The sequence below is a fragment of the Anabas testudineus genome, chromosome 19, assembly GCF_900324465.2.
Source record: "Anabas testudineus chromosome 19, fAnaTes1.2, whole genome shotgun sequence".
In the NCBI taxonomy this organism is placed as follows: domain Eukaryota; kingdom Metazoa; phylum Chordata; class Actinopteri; order Anabantiformes; family Anabantidae; genus Anabas; species Anabas testudineus.
Genome location: NC_046628.1, coordinates 1,018,536 through 1,036,959, shown reverse-complemented (window position 1 = coordinate 1,036,959; position 18,424 = coordinate 1,018,536). Strand labels below are relative to the sequence as shown.

At 38.2% G+C, this 18,424-nt stretch overlaps 1 protein-coding gene and 1 non-coding gene across 8 annotated transcripts in view; one reads left to right on the top strand and one right to left on the bottom strand.

The window, feature by feature from the left end:
* The window catches only part of exoc6 (exocyst complex component 6), a 46,299-nt gene extending 39,360 nt beyond the window's left edge, over positions 1–6,939 (bottom strand). For 2 of the 7 annotated variants that reach the window (XM_026350897.1, XM_026350898.1), the window contains exon 1: positions 6,741–6,939. In XM_026350897.1, coding sequence (XP_026206682.1) covers positions 6,741–6,919 — 179 coding nt within the window. In that variant the 5' untranslated portion in view covers positions 6,920–6,939. Of the gene's footprint in view, positions 1–6,124; positions 6,270–6,740 lie in introns of those variants that run through there. The other 5 variants (XM_026350899.1, XM_026350900.1, XM_026350901.1 and 2 more) reach the window with 3 other exon arrangements.
* A 10,971-nt stretch (positions 6,940–17,910) lies between these two features.
* trnas-gcu lies at positions 17,911–17,992 on the top strand. Its single transcript has one exon. It is a non-coding gene; the product is annotated as a tRNA-Ser (tRNA).
* Positions 17,993–18,424: the final 432 nt, after the last annotated feature.

The window sequence follows — 18,424 nt, the reverse complement described above, 5'->3', positions numbered from 1 at the left end:
CTTGATGTTCATGTGTCCACAGTAAGACAGACCGTCTACAAATGGAGAAAGTTCAGCACTGTTGCTACACTCCCTAGGTGTGGTCGTCCTGTAAAGATGACTGCAAGAGCACAGCACAGAATGCTGAATGAGGTAAAGAAGAATCCTAGAGTGTCAGCTAAAGACTTACAGAAGTCTCTGGCACATGCCAACATTTTTGTTGACACATCTACAATAAGGAAAACATTAAACAAGAATGGAGTACATAGGAGGACACCACGGAGGAAGCCATTGCTGTCCAAAAAAATATTGCAGCACATTTGAAGTTTGCAAAAGAGGACCTGGATGTTTCACAGCACTACTGGCAAAATATTCTGTGGACAGATTAAACCAAAACTGAGTTATTTGGAAAAAAACACACAAGACTATATGTGGATAAAAAAAAGGCACAGCACACCAACATCAAAACATCATCCCCACTGTAAAATATGGCAGAAGGAGCATCATGGTTTGGGGCTGCTTTGCTGCCTCAGGGCCTGAACGGATTCTTGTCATTGATGGAAAAATTAATTCCAGAGTTTATCAATATATTTTTCAGGAAAACGTCCAAAGTCCAAAGGTTCACATACTTTTTCCACCCTGCACTGTGAATGTTTACATGTTATGTTTAATAAAAACATGAAAACATATAATGTTTGTGTACTATTATTTTCAGCAGACTATGTTTTTGTACTGTTATGAGTTAGATGAAGATCGGAGCACATTTTATGACCAATTCATGCAAAACTCCACGTAATCCCAAAGGGTGCCCATACTTTTTCTTGCCACTGTACTTACATTTTTAAATATAGCAGAGAGTTCTACTGTTTTCTACAATTTGATTTCACCAAATGTTTAAGAGACTGTCGATCACGATCATTCAAGTTTAGTTTTTCAGACCATATGTATTCCTCGAAGATGATGGTTCCCCACTATCCTTGCAGTTTATAATAATGCATTGGACAGTTCTTAACCCATTTTTTGTAGTATCAGCAATTTCCTTAGATGTTTTATTTGCTTGCCATATGCAAGCATGCCATAATTTGACCCTTCTGAAACTGATTCACATCTTTCCCAGAATGCATCTTCTGTTGTTTAAGAAATGGGAAACTACTCACTGCATAAGGTAAGTTAAATAACTTGTTACATAATCATCCATACAGTAATTATCTAATGGGAGTCTCTCACCTATTTGCTTAGTTATATGCAGGTGGAGACATTTCTTCTTTTAGAATAGGCAGTGTATGTTGCAATCTTTAATGCTCTATTTTAAGTATTTGATTTGAATGTTAATAATGTTCTGTGTTGTAATCACTATGTTTTGGTGAGCCAAATGACAGTTACATTCTCAACTGTATAAAAAAAATTCTGCATTTTATTGCTGAGATGAAATTACCCTATGCACGTTTAATGTCACAGAGTGACAACTGCAACTCTACATAACTGTAAAACTGAATTGTAAAAGTAACACTTGAGTCCCAGGACTACTGAAATCTTCTCACCTTTTGTGACATTTGTTTACAGGAACCATTATGAGTGTGTGTTAATTACAACAGACTGTAGGTTATTGTGAAATACTCAATGACAAGAACTTCTGTAGAGGAAACTAAAAAACAAATACAAATATCAACAACACAAATCATTCTATACAACAAACACCAGTGTTGAGCAGTTAGAATCCAATATCAAGACAACATTAGTCACCCAAAACTCAATTAAACAAATTTTCTCAGTTTAAACATTTGACATTTAAATACATTGTAATATATTAATCAGTGGTTAAAAAAATGTATTAATTAAAAAAATCAAAAAAAAAAAAAAAAAGAGTGAAGAAGATGTAAATCTCATATTTTACACTTACAAGGCCAAAATAAGGTGTGGAGGAACAACAATACTTTTGGTGCCTTGTTGTATTCTTCTATTTCTGTTACCTATTGCATCGGTTTACACATAAAAAAGTACAAATATTGCACTTCATCTTTACTTGGAGGTTTGTCCAGTAGCCTGGAGTCCTTTTATTTTGGCATTTGTTCAAAAAAGAATGAAAGAAAAGTGAAAAATGTAAAAGTTACTTAATAGTCAATTTTATTTTTTATTACAATAAAACTATTCATGTAAGAAAAGTTACAAAAATGTTTGTGTATGCTGTCAATTATAGGTCTTAGACACAAAATTGAACTGAATTGAGCCAAAATTGGAATTGGGAGGTCAGACAACAATTTAAAAAATCTGAAATAATAATTGTTCTTTCAAAATAATTTGAAAGTCGGAATCAGCAAAGAAAATTTGTGCCTCTTGATCGTACCATGTCATATACCAGTCCATATATCAAACACTTTAAACACCATTATTCTGACAAACAATACTCACGCAGACAACAAACTCCATTTAAGACCTTAGTTCTGTTGGGCTACAACATGGCCAACAGTTGGAGACATTTTGTTAAACAAATCAGATACTGATTCACATATTCAGATAGTAATCCTTACTTTCACACAATTTGCATGAGTCTGAAGTTAGCTCAAGGACAAAAGGAAGGTAATATGTGACAGAACAAATAAACAGTGATATTTTGAAGGGCTGCATCTGTGTATTACAAGTTCCTAGAGTCAACTGACATTACTATGTCTCAATACCTAAATCATTTACAGAAGCAAAGAATGATTATTTTCATGAATGGCATTCAATTCGCTTGAATGGTCAAATACAGTGAGCAGCAAATCTTTACAACAGAAATAGTAAATAGAACAGCACAGCATATGCAAACTGGATGCAGGAATGTCAATGTAGTGCAGTCATCATCAGCCTCAATGCTTCCTCTTTCCTGTTATTAATAATTAAAAGAAGGTACTTGCTGAAACAAATAAGTGTCTGTCTTCCTGCTAGAGCAGGAAGCTACCTCCACCCAGTCTACAGTGCTTTATCATTCTACTTTATGATATGTTAAACATACAGTGCCTATAAAAAGTATTCACCCTCTTGGATGTTTTATCCTTTTATTGACATTATAAATCAATCATGGTCAATAAAATTTGGAGACTTTGACAAATACATTTCAGAAAAATACCTCATTAATTTCAAAGTGAAAACAGGTTTCTACAAAGTAATGTCAATTAAAGAAAAATATGTACGGTGAAATCAGTGTTTGCATTATTATTCACCCCCTCAGGTCAGTATTTAGTAGATGCACCTTTGGCTGCAATCACAGCATAGAGTCTGTGTGGATAGGTCTCAATTAGGCTTGTACATCTGGAATTTTATGCCATTCATCTTTGCAAAACTGCTCAAGCTCTGTCAGGTTGAGTAGGGATCGGGTGTGAACAGCCCTTTTCAAGTCCATCCACAAATTCTCTATTGGATTGAGTTCTGGGCTTTGACTCGGTCACTCAAGAACATTCACCTTGTTGTCGGTAAACCATTTCTGTGTATTTTGGAAATTGAGTCATGGCAGCTGGACTTCATTTTGTTAGGTTGAAACGTTTCGCTACTCATCCAAGTAGCTTTTTCAGTCTTTGTAGGTTTTGGTGTATGCTTCGGGTCATTGTCTTTCTAGAAAACAAATCTTCTCCCAAGCCTAGTTGTCTTGCCGACTGAATAAGATTATCTTATATTTTGCCGCATTAATCTTACCCTCTACCTAAACAAGCCTTCCAGGCCCGGCTGCCGAGAAGCATCCCCACAGCATAATGCCAACACCACCATATTTCACAGTGGGGAAGGTGCGTTTTTGGTGATGTGCAGTGTATGGTGTGCGACAAACATATCATATTGTCTGATAGACAAAAAGCACCATTTTGGTCCTCCACTTGAACATTGAGTCTATCACATGCCTATTGGCGAATTCAAGTCATGATTTAACACGAGTTTTCTTTAACAGTGGCTTTCTCCTTGCCATTCTCACAAGCTTTGGCTGGTGAAGAACCCGGGCAACAGTTGTTGGGATCAGGTGATTCCCAATTCACTAACTGTGGGACTACTAGCACCAAATATCTGGACCTCTGTTAGATTAGGTCAGTCATTTTAAAGTGGGTGAATATTAGTGCAAACACTGATTTCACCTTACATATTTTTATTTGACATTACTTTGTAGAAACCTGTTTTCACTTTGACATTAATGAGGTATTTTTCTGACATTTTTTGTCACCAACTATATTGAACATGATTGATCTATAATGTTAATAAAAGGATGAAACATCCAAGGGCGTGGATACTTTTTATAGGCACTGTATATCCATCAGTTAGTCATACTACCCACCCTTGTATACAGTGAGGAACAGAAGTATTTGAACACCCTGCTTCTGAACACAATACTTCTGTTCCTCACTGTACATACAGTTGGGATCAAAAGTCTGATACCACATTAAAAATCAGGAAGATTTTAACATAAACCTGGAAATAAGAAAGTTTGAGCACTTAACACTATGGGTTATGATATGTGCAACAAATAAAAATACTTCAGTCTGAACTAGTAAGTTTTAACGTTTTAAAACGTACTAGTCTTAAAACGTTTTAACGTACGTTGATGATCCAGTTGTCCCTGGATCATCAACGTATGATAGTAAGACCATTAAAACACCAATATATCAATACACCAAGCTTTCTTAACTGAAAGGTAGAAAATCGTGATCACTGATATATAATTTGCTAAATGAAGAGAAAATGAAGGACACCTCAATCAGCAAAAGTGCTGTCAAAAAATGTTTTTTTTTTTACTTTGCATGTGATATTTTTCCAGGTTTACAAAAACAAAACAAACAAACAAAAAACACAAATCTTGTTCTCATGTGTTGTCTGCATTTTATATGAACGATGTAGACTACAGATATGTACAGTATATGTATAAGTATAATGCTTCATCTTTATGACCAAGAGGTGAAAAAAGGAGAAAAGGACTAAGCACTAACCATACAGTACATCGTTAGAAAACACTGTCCATGTCTGTATGTATGTATATTTCTATGTAATAATCATATTTACATATAATTCATATATGTAAAAATGTATATACAAATAAATATAAGTCTATAACGTCATCACTAAATCTGTAAATGCCTCAACATTTCAGAATATCAGCTTAGCTGTGGAAAGACACTGTTCACTATTTCCTTTAATGAGTCTTTTCAATTATTATGCCTACTGAATTTCCATTTTATGCAAGTATACCAAACATCTCGTAAAACTAAGTCTCAAATTGAAAACAATTCTTAACAATATAACAAAGGCAAGAGAAAAGTTCAGGCACTAACACAAAGGCCCTATACTCAATTACGAATGAATAATCCAAGATTGTTTACGGAAGACTAGGCAATGACTGACGTTTTATAATACCTAACTCAAAGATCGACGGTGTTTATAATATTAAAGAATGAGTGAAATTAGAACACGTTAAGTGAGGGTAGTACTGTTAATTTCAAGGTATACATTGTGAAAGTCTTCCACGATCTACAACTATGTCTGTGGGGCAGGTGTAGACCGTGTAAGAGGTGGAGGCATTCAGCTGCAGCCTGTTATAAACACTAATTGTTCAAACAACTGTCATTGATTGTGACTACCTGGATAATACAACCGTTGCAGAAGACCGCATTGAGCAAGTCAAGATCCCGTTTTACCGTTATCAAGCTATTTCCCGGCCGCAGCTCATCTCCAGGATGATGACTCGAACATGGTACAACGGAAAGCCGAAATGTTCTATATTTTCTGAAGAACTAGCGTCGCATTTAGCATCAGCTGCATATTGATATCAAGATGTCAAGTGCCACAGCCACACCCACAGATGTTTATATTTCTTACAGGTCACCAGCGGTACATCAGCTCATAAAGCCAGGAAAATGTAATCCAAACCTGCTTTTCACAAAACTGCACACAATTGACTAAAATACTGGCTAGTGTTAGCCTGTTAGCTCACAAGCCACCTAGGCTCATGCCTCATTTCAACAACACATAACGTTAGCCTACGTTAATGGCCAAAACTGCTAACGTTAGCCTGCCGGTGACTAGGTTAGCTAAAGTAGCTCATTAACAGAAAGGTCTAATAATGGCGGAAATGCAACGTAGAACAAAGACGGGGTAGCTGGTGGGTATTTTCTATGAAACCATCCGTTCTTACCGAAGAGTGGGACCAACACAAGCCGTGTCGGTGCTCTCAATTTCCTGTAAAATCCGCTCGTGCTCCGTTATACACTCCAGGGTTTCAGTTTCCGCCATGATTGTTATGTGTGTATGTGTGTGTGCTGTGGCTAACACTGCAGCTACAGCGGAGGACGGCTCACTGTCAGGACTGGCCTGCAGGGGGCGCACCACAGCTGTAGTCAATTCAAGGACAGTGGCTTTGTTTCCACACATCCTGTAAGTTACAGTATCCTTTACCAGCATGGACAACTACACTGCGTGCTGGACGCTTGTTACACTGTTGGATCGTAGAATTTCTATCACTCAAGCAAATAAGACATTAACATTACATATTTTACACAACACTGGAGCACTCCTGCTATTCAAATAAAACAATTATTTTGATGGTCAAATGCTTTTCACACTACACGCTTTTCACACACTTTAAGCAAATACTGTACAATACAAGCATATGTTTACTTCCATCTCAAATTTGCAACATAGATGCTCATAATTTCATCTAAGATCGCTCAGCACTTTAGTTTACTCACTTTAAGATTCAGGAGTCTGCCCAGTGGATCAAAATGTAAAACCTGTTTTATAAATGAGTTTACCTTAAGGTGGTTCCTAGGGGCAGGTCCACAGATTCCAGCTCTGCAAAAATACTCCCAAAAGCTTTGTCCTCTTCTTGGTTCTCCTCTTCACTTTGATTAGGAGGATCAGGTAAAGAAGCATGGACCCTGTCACTGGCCATTTCTCTCTTCAAGCCTAAAATATAATGACTAGATCTCATTGCATGTGTGCGAGCAACCACTGAGAACTATGTGTTTGTGTGTATGTGTGTGTGTGTGTGTGTGTGTGTCTTCACAATGAATTCCAGGGCACCTGCTATGGTCAGCACAAAAAGAGGGTGCAACAGGAAAAAGAAACCTTGTGATTCACTGGACTTTGAAACCAACAGCACTAACTTCAGCTTCTCTCTGTGTTAACATCAGTCTCAGCTGTACACCCTGAAGAACTACACAGTTCTTCAGGGTGTTTGAAACCTGTTGTCTTCATCCACCAGAACAGTGAGGAACTTTGCAATACTAATAATAATATGCTATGTATAATATATAGTATATTATTATACTAATAAGAAGTGCAATACTATAAGTGTTGTAGTGTAAGCAGTTCTAGACTTCTGATAACACAGAGCCTACAGTGGCTTCAGAAGGGATTTAGACCTTGCACTTTTTGCATACTTTATTGTGATGTATTTTAAATTTGAAATGGCCAATCTATGAATGATTGAATTAATGTCCACCAGGCTTCTGACATAACCACCATACTCAATATGCTTCATGAAAACACAACTGTAACTGTTTTTTTGAATGTGGATTATAACATGAAAAGGCTATGGAAAAAATACATTTTAAAGATGTCATTACTTTGTGGATTAAGAAAGAAACCGTTCATAATGCAACATGTGCTAACCCAGAGTAAAGAGAGGAAGCTTAAACTCCTGCAGGCTCAGGTTGTAAACAGTGACAGGTTTGGCAGGTTTGGCCTCAACCTTGTGATCTTTCTTCTGCAGGACAGACAGACGCTGGTAGTCTTTTTTCAGTGCTGAGTAGCTACAAGGACAAGAATCAGTAAATCACAGAGATCTGAAGATGCTTGTTGTGCTGCACCTACAACAGTGAGACAGTGAAAATGATGGAGAAGCATTCTGTTGTCCCCTTAGTTAGAAGTAGAAACATAAAGCACTATGACCTCTGGCAGGAAATGTCAGACGGACAATACCGTAGAAGTCTGAGCCTTGTTGGAGACCTCTGGAGGCTGCGGGCTTCACTGCACCACACTGAGCACTGCAACACACTCATCATTGTCATAAACATGAGATGGAGATAAAACTCCATCACCCTGAGGTTCCCCAAAACCTGAGAACGCTGTACACATTTTAGAACATTTTAGAAAAATTTTAATGCACTCAGAAACAATCAACACATTAAATAATTAAGGTCCATGAAGCAGGAATTCACTGAATCAAATAATCAACTGTCAGGAGAAGCAGAGCTCTGCTGATATGTCGCGTTACCCTGGTTTCTAGTAGAAATGTGAAGATCAGAAGAGCTAAAACTCTACAGGATTCATAAGATACTAACTTGCACACAGCCCTATTTAGAGTAAGAAATTATGACATTCCATTTGGGCCTCCACAAAATCAAAACAGAAACAGAAAGAAGACCAGTGCAGTTGCAAATGACAAATGAATTCTACAGAATAATGGCACACACTTCTCCAGTCAACTTTCAGTCTCTAACATCTCTACATCAGAATCACCAGTTATACGAGATATATTCTCCCTGTTACAGGGGAGACGGAGGCTCATTAAACCTGTGTGTTTTGAACTCATCTCCAGTTTTATCAGTGGTACACAGTTTATTTTTTAAATGCCTTAGAGTGTGAATACTCCATATTTGGCAATGTGATGATACAACATGAGCAGAAAAATAAAAATGGGTCTGATCATAACAATCTTTTAATGATCTTTTTCCATCACAAGTTGAGTTTATCAAGATTCTCAGCGATTTGAGCGTCTTTATCTGGAAGTTGAGTCATGGCAAGTGCTAGGTCAAAATGTCTCAATACACATCCATCTTTTTTCAGCCTTAGTTCGTCAGACTAAAAAAGCTACTTGGATGAGTAGTGAAACATTTTGTCATTAATTAGCAGAACCTCCCACTCAACTCCACCCCTTTACCTGTCATCTTCGAGAACATTTTTTAAATCCACACTGCACTCCTGTCTCCTCTCTGACCTCAGTGCAGACCACCAATGGCGTAAAGTGGGTGTGGATACTCCATGCAGAGCAGTCATATCTGCAGTATTTCCATCTGAAAGTGAAGACTGCAAAAACATAGTATAATATGCAGATCTACATCAAAACTGTATTTAATTTAATCAATATAGCATATGTTGTTTGTTATTTTCCATCTATGTATTTAAGGTTTTGTAGAAATACTGTTATGCTTATTGCTATGATATGGCATGTTATTAATTATTGTGTTATTAATCAGCCTGAAACTTAGTTTTTCTCATAGCCTCTTAATATTTGGTTGTTAAAAGGAGTAATAAAGAATACTTGACACACCCGTTACATTACATTAATGTGCGAGTGACCCACTTGTGTATTAAAGAAATGATACCACAGAAAGTTCAGCATATTTTCTGTAAGTTTATTATAAGTAAGGCAGCAGTTCTTGACCAGCTTACACAACCACTTTCTATTTCCTGCTTTTCTTCTCAAAATGCATTGGCACATTAGGAGTGTGGTCGTAGTAGTTGACAATGAGCCTCTTACAAAAGCCCTGACTATGAGTTTCCTTATTACTCCACCAAAAACAAGAAGTGGGATGTGCACACACACACACACACAAACACACACACACACAAACCATAGGAAGTGTGTCAGACTTGCAGGAACAGACTCAGATTGCTTGATGCCACATAATGGCTAAATGTATATAAAAATATAAGGACATAGATAAATGTAGGGCATATGCATCTAAACCTCCACCCCTCTCTCATACACACAAAGACATTTGCCTCAAAATAACATTCATTTTCTGGGATCTTGGTCATCATTTCACTGGTTGCTTACCAGAAAATAAAAGAAAAAACAACATATAATAGCACAATAATTCATTTAGAACATTTTCAGCTACAGAGCTGCTATACTTCATTGTCAGTCCTCTATATATATGCTCACATCGTGTAAGAAACGTCATTGTGCTATTGTGGACTGGTTAAAAAAAAACTGAGCAAGTGTATTTGTGACAGTCACTTCTGACACTGGAGCTGTTCAAACCAAACACCTTAAGTGGCAGTAATAGTAGTACTGTAGATCCATCGAAATGATATGTTTCACTGGAGAAAAGTACGGTTGGCTCAGTTAACTGTCAACAGTGGTGGTGCTGTATGACAGTGAAAAGGAAGGGATTAGATGAGAGAAAACAGGAAGAGAGGAGAGCGGATGTGTGTGTGCAGCCATATCATGAGTTGGGCCATAGATGTCCACTTGTACATCCTGTCATGCAGCCCAGCACTTTATAGGTTTTCCTGTCTTGTTCTCCAGTCAATGAATGACTCGGCTTATCCTCTTCTGAATGGTCAGTACTGGCAGAAAGATCACAAAACTTGAACTTGAACTAATCTACATATATATGAATAAGTTCTACGTCACGCCCTCTGTGCTCACTTCACTTTGTGATCCCTCTTGGTAACCTTCTGCACATATGTCCAGACATTCGGCATGCTGATCTGTACAGAGTCACATGTAAACACAAGAGCAAAGTGGGGGTCCACAAAGTAGGTTAGATTTTCCAAAAAAAAGGGATAAATGACTAAATGACTGTTTCAGTCATTTTATAATAAGATGTACAACATTGAAGGGGTGGTGGGTGATTGAAAATCCAATCAAGAGGTGCCTCCTTATATCTATTTAATTACTTTTTCACTAATTCATCTGTTTAAGCTCCATAGAGAAATTAATTAACACATGCTGACCTTACATGTTTTGGGGATTATACATAATTAAAAAGAAAAATGAGAAAATTGTTGAAGTTCAGCAAAAGTGATTAGTGAGTTGTTGTTTCTTAGTATTCAAGTATGTCAGTGCTGTGAGCCTTTGACATGGGACATCCCTTGCCACCTTTAGTTACTGAAAAGTGATTTTACATATGTAAAAGAGCAATCATGATTACAGGTGTGTATGTGATGTATGAGTGTTTTCAGGGTCCTGAAACTATTGGTCATAATATTTAAAACACAACCCACTCTGATTCCATTATGGTTTAGGTTTGGTTACTTTTGATCTGTGCGTGGTGAATTTGTCAGAACATGATAATAAGTAATTTAAGCTATGTTAGGTCAGACTTGTGTGAGGATGTTAATGTTTTGCACCACCCAGACCAACCCATCAGAATGTCTCAGCAAGCTCTGAAGAAAAGGATAATGTATAATCCATACTTAGTAAAGTCCTTTTGTGCATGTGTCCTGTTTGAAAGAGGATACATGGATCAGAGGGTCCACTGTGAACTGTCACTGTGCCTATTCTTCTTTCTGTGTGCTCTTCCTTTCCATGCTCTGCCAGCTTCCTGCCAACTTCCCAAATCTGTCTGAGGCACAGGCTGCTATATGACTGCTGACCTCCATTGTAAGTTACACCCTAAACAAATAAAGCTGAAGGACATCCTGAAATGGGGACAGTTACAGCCTGCTACAGACAGGGAGGTTTCTGATGTTTCAAGCGAAGCTACAGGCCCACTGGATGGCATTTTAAATCCCAGTGTAGTATTTGGCAAATATTCTCCCTTGCCATTTCAATTCAATTCAATTTTATTTGTATAGTGCTTTTTACAATTGACATTGTCACAAAGCAGCTTTACACAAGCAAAGAAACATTTAACAAACAAACAAAAAATCCTTATTGAGGCATTCGTGTTGTTTTCTTGCTGGTTCATAGATAGACACTAAAGCATTAGCGTGTAAATTCAGTGACCTGAAACTCAGCAGAAGACCCAGCTCACATTGTGAATAACTCACTGTTTGAAATTATTATTTTTTGACAATACGTTTTGTCATCAAAGTCAAATTCTAAACTTTTTCTTGCTGCAGAATTAAACATTCTTTCCCATATTTTGCCTTTATTGCTCTTTACTTCTGACACTGTAGTGAAACAAGCAACAGAAGCAGCAGTGACAGATGTTGACCTGAAGAGGGAGCCACAGAGGACCTGTAGAGGCCTCTGACCTGACTCTCCTTATTCAAAGTCACACGTGTTTAATTTAACCAAGCACAGGTCTCTCCAGAAATACTGTATATGAGAATAACATCACTATCTGCAGAGGCAGCAGTCGAGTAAAAGTGTTAGTAATAACTAAATATATTAGATATGCATATAGAACTTGATATGTGCAGTATACACACTGAAGCATGCATGACACTGATTTACCACTTATATTTTTAATTAAATTATTTCTTCACACAGGTTAAAAATCCTTTAATAAAAATAGTTTCCTCAATAAAAAATAAATGTAACATCATGTGAGACTCCAGCAGAAACGTGAGCTTCTCTTTCTGCGCACACATGCATGATGTTTACTCAGCAGACATCAACCTCTTAGAGGCTGTCAGCTTTCAATTCAATTCAATTTTATTTGTATAGCGCCAATTTACAACAGAAGTTATCTCAAGGCACTTTACAGTTTAAGGTTTAAGACCTTACAGAAAATATTTATACAAAAAATCATAGAGAAAACCCAACAAGCCCATTTGAGCAAGCTTTAGGCAACAGTGGAGAGGAAAAACTCCCTTTAGAGGAAGAAATCTCCAGCAGAACCAGGCTCATAGTGGGCGGCCATCTGCCTCCACCGGTTGGGGTGAGTGGAAAGAGAAGAGAGAAAAGAACAGCAGGCAATAAGACAACAAGCAGCAAAAACATTGGGCAGGTGAACTGGATTCTGGAGATGTACAGCTCCAGGCCGAGGATACCTGCAGAAAAGTACAGAGAGAGGGAGACAGAGAGGAGGAAACACAACTACAGGAGAGAGAAGACACAAAGTTAATGACATGCAATGGTGGCATTTGCATTGATACAGGAGAAAGGAGAGGAGAGGAGCTCAGTTTATCAGTAGAGGTCCCCCAGCAGACTAACCTATATCAGCATAACTACGAGATGGTTCAGAGTCACCTGATCCATCTCTAACTATGAGCTTTATAAAAAAGGAAAGTTTTAAGTCTAGTCTTAAATGTAGAGACGGTGTCTGCCTCCTGAACCTGAACTGGGAGCTGGTTCCACAGGAGAGGGGCTTGGCAGCTAAAGGCTCTGCCTCCCAATCTACATTTGGAAACTCTAGGAACCACAAGTAAACCTGCAGTCTGAGAACGTAGAGTTCTGCTGGGACAATATGGAAATATGAGGTCTTTAAGATAAGATGGAGCCTGATTATTAAGGGATTTATTAGTGAGGAGAAGAATTTTTAATTCAATTCTGGATTTTACAGGGACCCAATGGAGAGAAGCTAACATAGGAGAAATATGATCTATCTTGCTAATTCCAGTCAGAACTCTGGCTGCAGCATTTTGGATTAACTGGAGGCTCTTTAATGAGTTATTGGGACATCCTGTTAATAAGGAATTACAATAGTCCAGTCTGGAAGTAACAAATGCATAGACTAGTTTTTCAGCATCACTTTGGGACAGGATGCTCCTAATTTTAGCAATGTTTCTTAGGTGAAAAAAGGCAGTTCTAGAGATTTCTTTTATGTATGAAGTGAAGGAGATATCCTGATCAAAGATAACTCCGAGGTTTCTTACAGTATTACTTGAGGCCAGAACTAAGTCATCAATGGTGATAATGTGATTAGACATAGTGTCTCTGAGATTTTTAGGCCCAAACTGTATAACCTCTGTCTTGTCTGGATTTAGGAGAAGGAAATTGGAGGACATCCAGGTCTTTATGTCTTTTAAGCATGCTTGAAGTTTGACTAATTGATTAGTTTCTCCTGGTTTCATAGATAAATATAGCTGGGTATCATCTGCATAACAATGGAAATTTATAGAGTGTTTCCTAATAATATTGCCTAAAGGGGACATATATCAAGTGAAAAGAATCGGTCCAAGCACAGATCCCTGTGGAACTCCATAGCTGACTTTGCTGTGCATGGAAGACTCATCATTAACGTGTACAAACTGAAATCTATCCGATAGATACAATTTAAACCACTCTAGTGCTGTTCCTTTGATTCCCATGACATGTTCCAGTCTGTGTAATAAAATGTTGTGATCTATAGTGTCGAATGCAGCACTAAGATCTAACAAGATGAGTATAGAGAGTAGTCCATTGTCTGATGCTAATAGAAGATCATTAGTAACCTTTACCAGTGCTGTTTCTGTGCTATGATGTACTCTAAATCCTGACTGGAAATCTTCATACAAGTTATTGCTACGTAGGTGGTCGTACAATTGCTTAGAAACTATCTTTTCAAGGATTTTAGAGATAAAGGGCAGACTGCCTAGTTGGGGAGACAGCTTTCTCTACTGTCTCCCCAATTAGGCAGGTTTAACTGAGACCTAGGAGGAATACTAACGTGTACAACTTGTAACACTTCTTCTCCCTTTAGCCATCTTTCTTTTTCATTGACATTCCCACCAGTGGCCTGCTGGAGGGCATTTTGTAGGGCTCTGGCAGTACTGTTCTGTTCTGCCAGAGCACTGTTCCTCCTTGCACAAAGGAGCAGGTATCGTTCCTGTTGATGAACCTTCTACAACCCAATTCAGCTCTCCTAGAGTAACTGCCTGTCCCCAGCAATCTCCTCCATGCTCTTGAGACTATGCTGTAAGACAAAGCAATATGCCATCCTGGAGGAGTTGGACTTCCTATGCAACCTCTGTAGGGTCCAGGTATCGCCTCATGCTAAAACACAAAATTAGTGAAATTCCAGGTTGAGTGGTTCGATTCCTGGTTCCTCCTGGCTACTTGCTGAGGTATCCTTGGACAAGACATCGAAACCATGTAGTAGCGCTGCCATGTACATGTCTAACAGCAATTTCCTCAAGGGGATCAATAAAGTATTCATTGACCTCGTATTCAAGTCCAGGCTCAAATAAGAAAGGGGATATGGAGTGACTGTTACAGGTTCAGTATAACACACATGATATTGAACTGTATGTAATGATAACAGATTTCCAAAGGACTCCTGAGCCCATATGGCAGTAGTATGATCGTTTCTCATGCAATGCTGCCTGAGGGCTCAAACATATTCAAAAGTTTTTCCACACTTTTCACACTGAGATTTCTCTGTAAGTATGAAATGTACACGGTGAAAGACCAACATTTTTTTTTGCTTTCTTGCATTGAGAACCATTCTAATGGAACAGACTGACAATTTTATCATTTGGCACAAAGTGTTGAGACATGGCCCACCTTTATTTGAGCCATTTTTGGACAATCCTTTTACAGCATACCAAATCACGATCCTAGATTTATACTTAATTTCTGTATGTAGAAACCACCACTTGCTGATTATAAAGATTTCATTCATTTGATATTGTTGGCTGACTTCTCCTACAAAATATTCTAGGTGTTTCAACCTTTTAAATGTGTGTCCTGGTCACATCTCTACATCTAGTTTATCAGTTGTTGAATTCAAAACAGAAGTGTCTTGTTTGAAAAAAAATGTGTCATTCTAATATCACAGTCAAGTCCTTATTTAGAGGAACTATACTGTATACAGTGATAAAATCATAAATATGACATCTTGCAATGCAAGTTTAAAATGTAGATAGATAGATCTCACTTCTCACTGCTGGAAATACATATGATATGATTTCTCTTCTCTTTCTCTGTAATTTAACACGAAGAAACACATAATCAGGTTATTTAGTAATAATAATAAGATACTTTCTTGATCCCCTTCAGGAAATTGTTGTTGGACAGCTGACAAACAGTACATGTCTGCACTACTACAGGGTTTTTGTGTCTTGTCCAAGGACACCCTAATATATAGCCAGGATGATTCGAAACACTGATCCTGGGGATGTTTCACAAATCATTTTTTGAAGACAATTGATTTGATGACGTTTGATGTTCCCACGTTTAGGTGCCACTGGTTAGGAGTTCAGTGTCTTGTCCAGGAACACTTCTTACTGGAATTAGCAAGAGAGATAATTTTTCCCCTACATTTTTCTCACCATTGCCTCCCTGTTAAATCCAAAGTTTAAAATACCTCTCTTCACAAATAAAGCACTTAATAATCAAGCTCCATTTTATTTTTATCATATATTAAAGACCTCATTGTTCTATATTCTCCCAGCAGTACACTTAGCTCTCAGAGTGCAGGTCGGTTTCTAAATGTAGAATGGGAGGCCCCTTGTTGTGCTTTTCTCTCTCTTCTTTCCACTCACCCCAACCGGTTGAAGCAGATGAGACCTGGGTTCTGCTGAAGGTTTCTTCTGTTAAAGTTTTTTTTCTCTCCAGTGCTCTGCTGCTCAATTAAAATTGTTAGGTTCCTCATTCACTCATTTGAAATTTCAAACGTTTAAGATTCAGAAAGTTGGAACCGTGGGACACAAAACACTGGAAAAGGTTTGTGGATTAAAGTTGACTAAATATTACTACACACACACTCTGCAAAAGCTAAATGTCTTGTTATGATTTTAACTTGGTTCATGTTTGAGAGTGTCTGACACTCCATGGATACTAATGCTGTCTGTCATTGTTGTGAAATTGGTTCAGTGTTGATGTAGAATAGGGAAGTGAAAGAGAAGCAGAGATATATACACACAAACAACCAGTTTGTTCAGTAAAGCATTGCAGTCTTATGCTCTGCAGACACATGTGTGGTCTTAGATAGCTTGTTGTTGTTGAACAGGGAAACATATGCTGTTACTGATAGGCAAATCCTCTGGTGGCCATCACTGACTTTGAATCAGACTGCAGAATAAAGAACTTCCACATGACTCAACAAACACATAGCGACAGAGGTCAGAGGAGAGTGAGGTGGACGAAACTGAACAGAAACATGTACACTGATACAAAAAAACATATCCTGTGTGTCTATGAAAATTTCCAAGTTTCCCAAGTGTGTTAGAGGGGAAACATTCTCATTGTATTTATATTAATCAGTTGGATGCAATGTAATCACATCTATTCTGTGACACAGAGTGACTTCTGTACATCAAAGAAAATGCTAAAGAAAGTACAGGAAGACAAGGATCTAATGACTGCACTGCCTGTCCTCCATTACCACCCTGCACATTGTATCTGCTAACTTCACAGAAACCAAACCAAGTGTGACACTCAGAGTGGATGTACACATGTGACTATATAAAATTGTTCCTCCTGTTCTATGAATTGTTAAAAACTTCTAAGACACAAATTCTGCACATTCTAGCTGAACACGGTGCTGACTGATCCATGCTACCTAGAGGAAGAAGTCGTTTGGTTGATTATATGCATGATTACGCCAATATGATTACTAGAGGAGTATGATGTTTTTTGTTTAATATAAGACACCAAAAAGTTCCACTTGAAGTGTGAGGAAAAGGCAGGATTTTACCTCTTCCTCTTTATCCATTCAATTCTTCAGTTTCTCTCCTCCTTCTCTTTTCCTCTACTTACTGTGATGCAGTCCTAAACAAAGTAGGACTGGGAGGAAGTGATAAAACAGCACATCCTGTTACTCTTGTCTCAGATAACACTTTCCATGAATTGCAAGAATGCAACCGGCTCCACTGAAAGTTTGTTTTCTAACATGAAATCGTCACCCCTCATGTTCAGTGTATCTGCACACTGTACAGAGCCAGGCTGAATATTTAAGTAACTGATGACAACCTAAAATACAAACTGTAACTTGGAAAAAAAAAGAAAGTTTGTAGCAGTGTTTCCTTTCTAATGTATCACACTGTATTTAATTTCAGAACCTCAAAGTTTTCTAACAAGTACTATGGCCTCTATGCAGTGATACATTTTAATTACAAATAAGAATTTTTGATGTCAATGTTTTTAATTAATGTAACTTTGTGTATTCTCTCTCCCGTTGTGTTTCCTCCTCTCTGTCTCCCAGGTATTTTCTGCAGGTATCCTTGGCCTTGGAGCTGTATATATCCAGAATTCAGTTGACTTCCCCAATGTTTTTGCTGCTTGTTGTTGTTTTTTGTTGCCTGCTGTTCTTTTCTCTCACCCCAACTGGTCGAGGCAGATGGCCGCCCAACATGAGCCTAGCTCTACTTCCTCAGGACGAGGTGGCCGAGTGGTTAAGGCGATGGACTGCTAATCCATTGTGCTCTGCATGCGTGGGTTCGAATCCCATCCTCGTCGGGTGACCACGTTTCTATTATGGCGGCCTGGTGGCTCAGTGGGTAGATCATCTGCTTTGAATGCAGAAGGTTCGGGTTGTCTGTTCGGGGTCACAGACACCAGGTGTGTCCTTGAGCTCACTCCACGCTAGCTCCCCGGGCGCTGTATGTAGCTGCCCGCTGCTCCCCCAGGAGATGGGTTAAATGCAGAGGACCAATTTCATTGTAACATGTAAATGTGACATATGACAAATAAAGGCTGCTTCTTCTTCTTCTCTAAAGGGTGTTTTTCCTCTCTACTGTTGCCTAAAGCTAGCTCAAATGGGATTGTTTGGTTTTCTATTAAATTTTCTATAAAGTTATTCTCTGTAAGGTCTTAAACTTACACTGTAAAGTGCCTTGAGATGATTTCTGTTGTGAATTGGGGCTATACAAAAAAATTTGAAGCCACAGT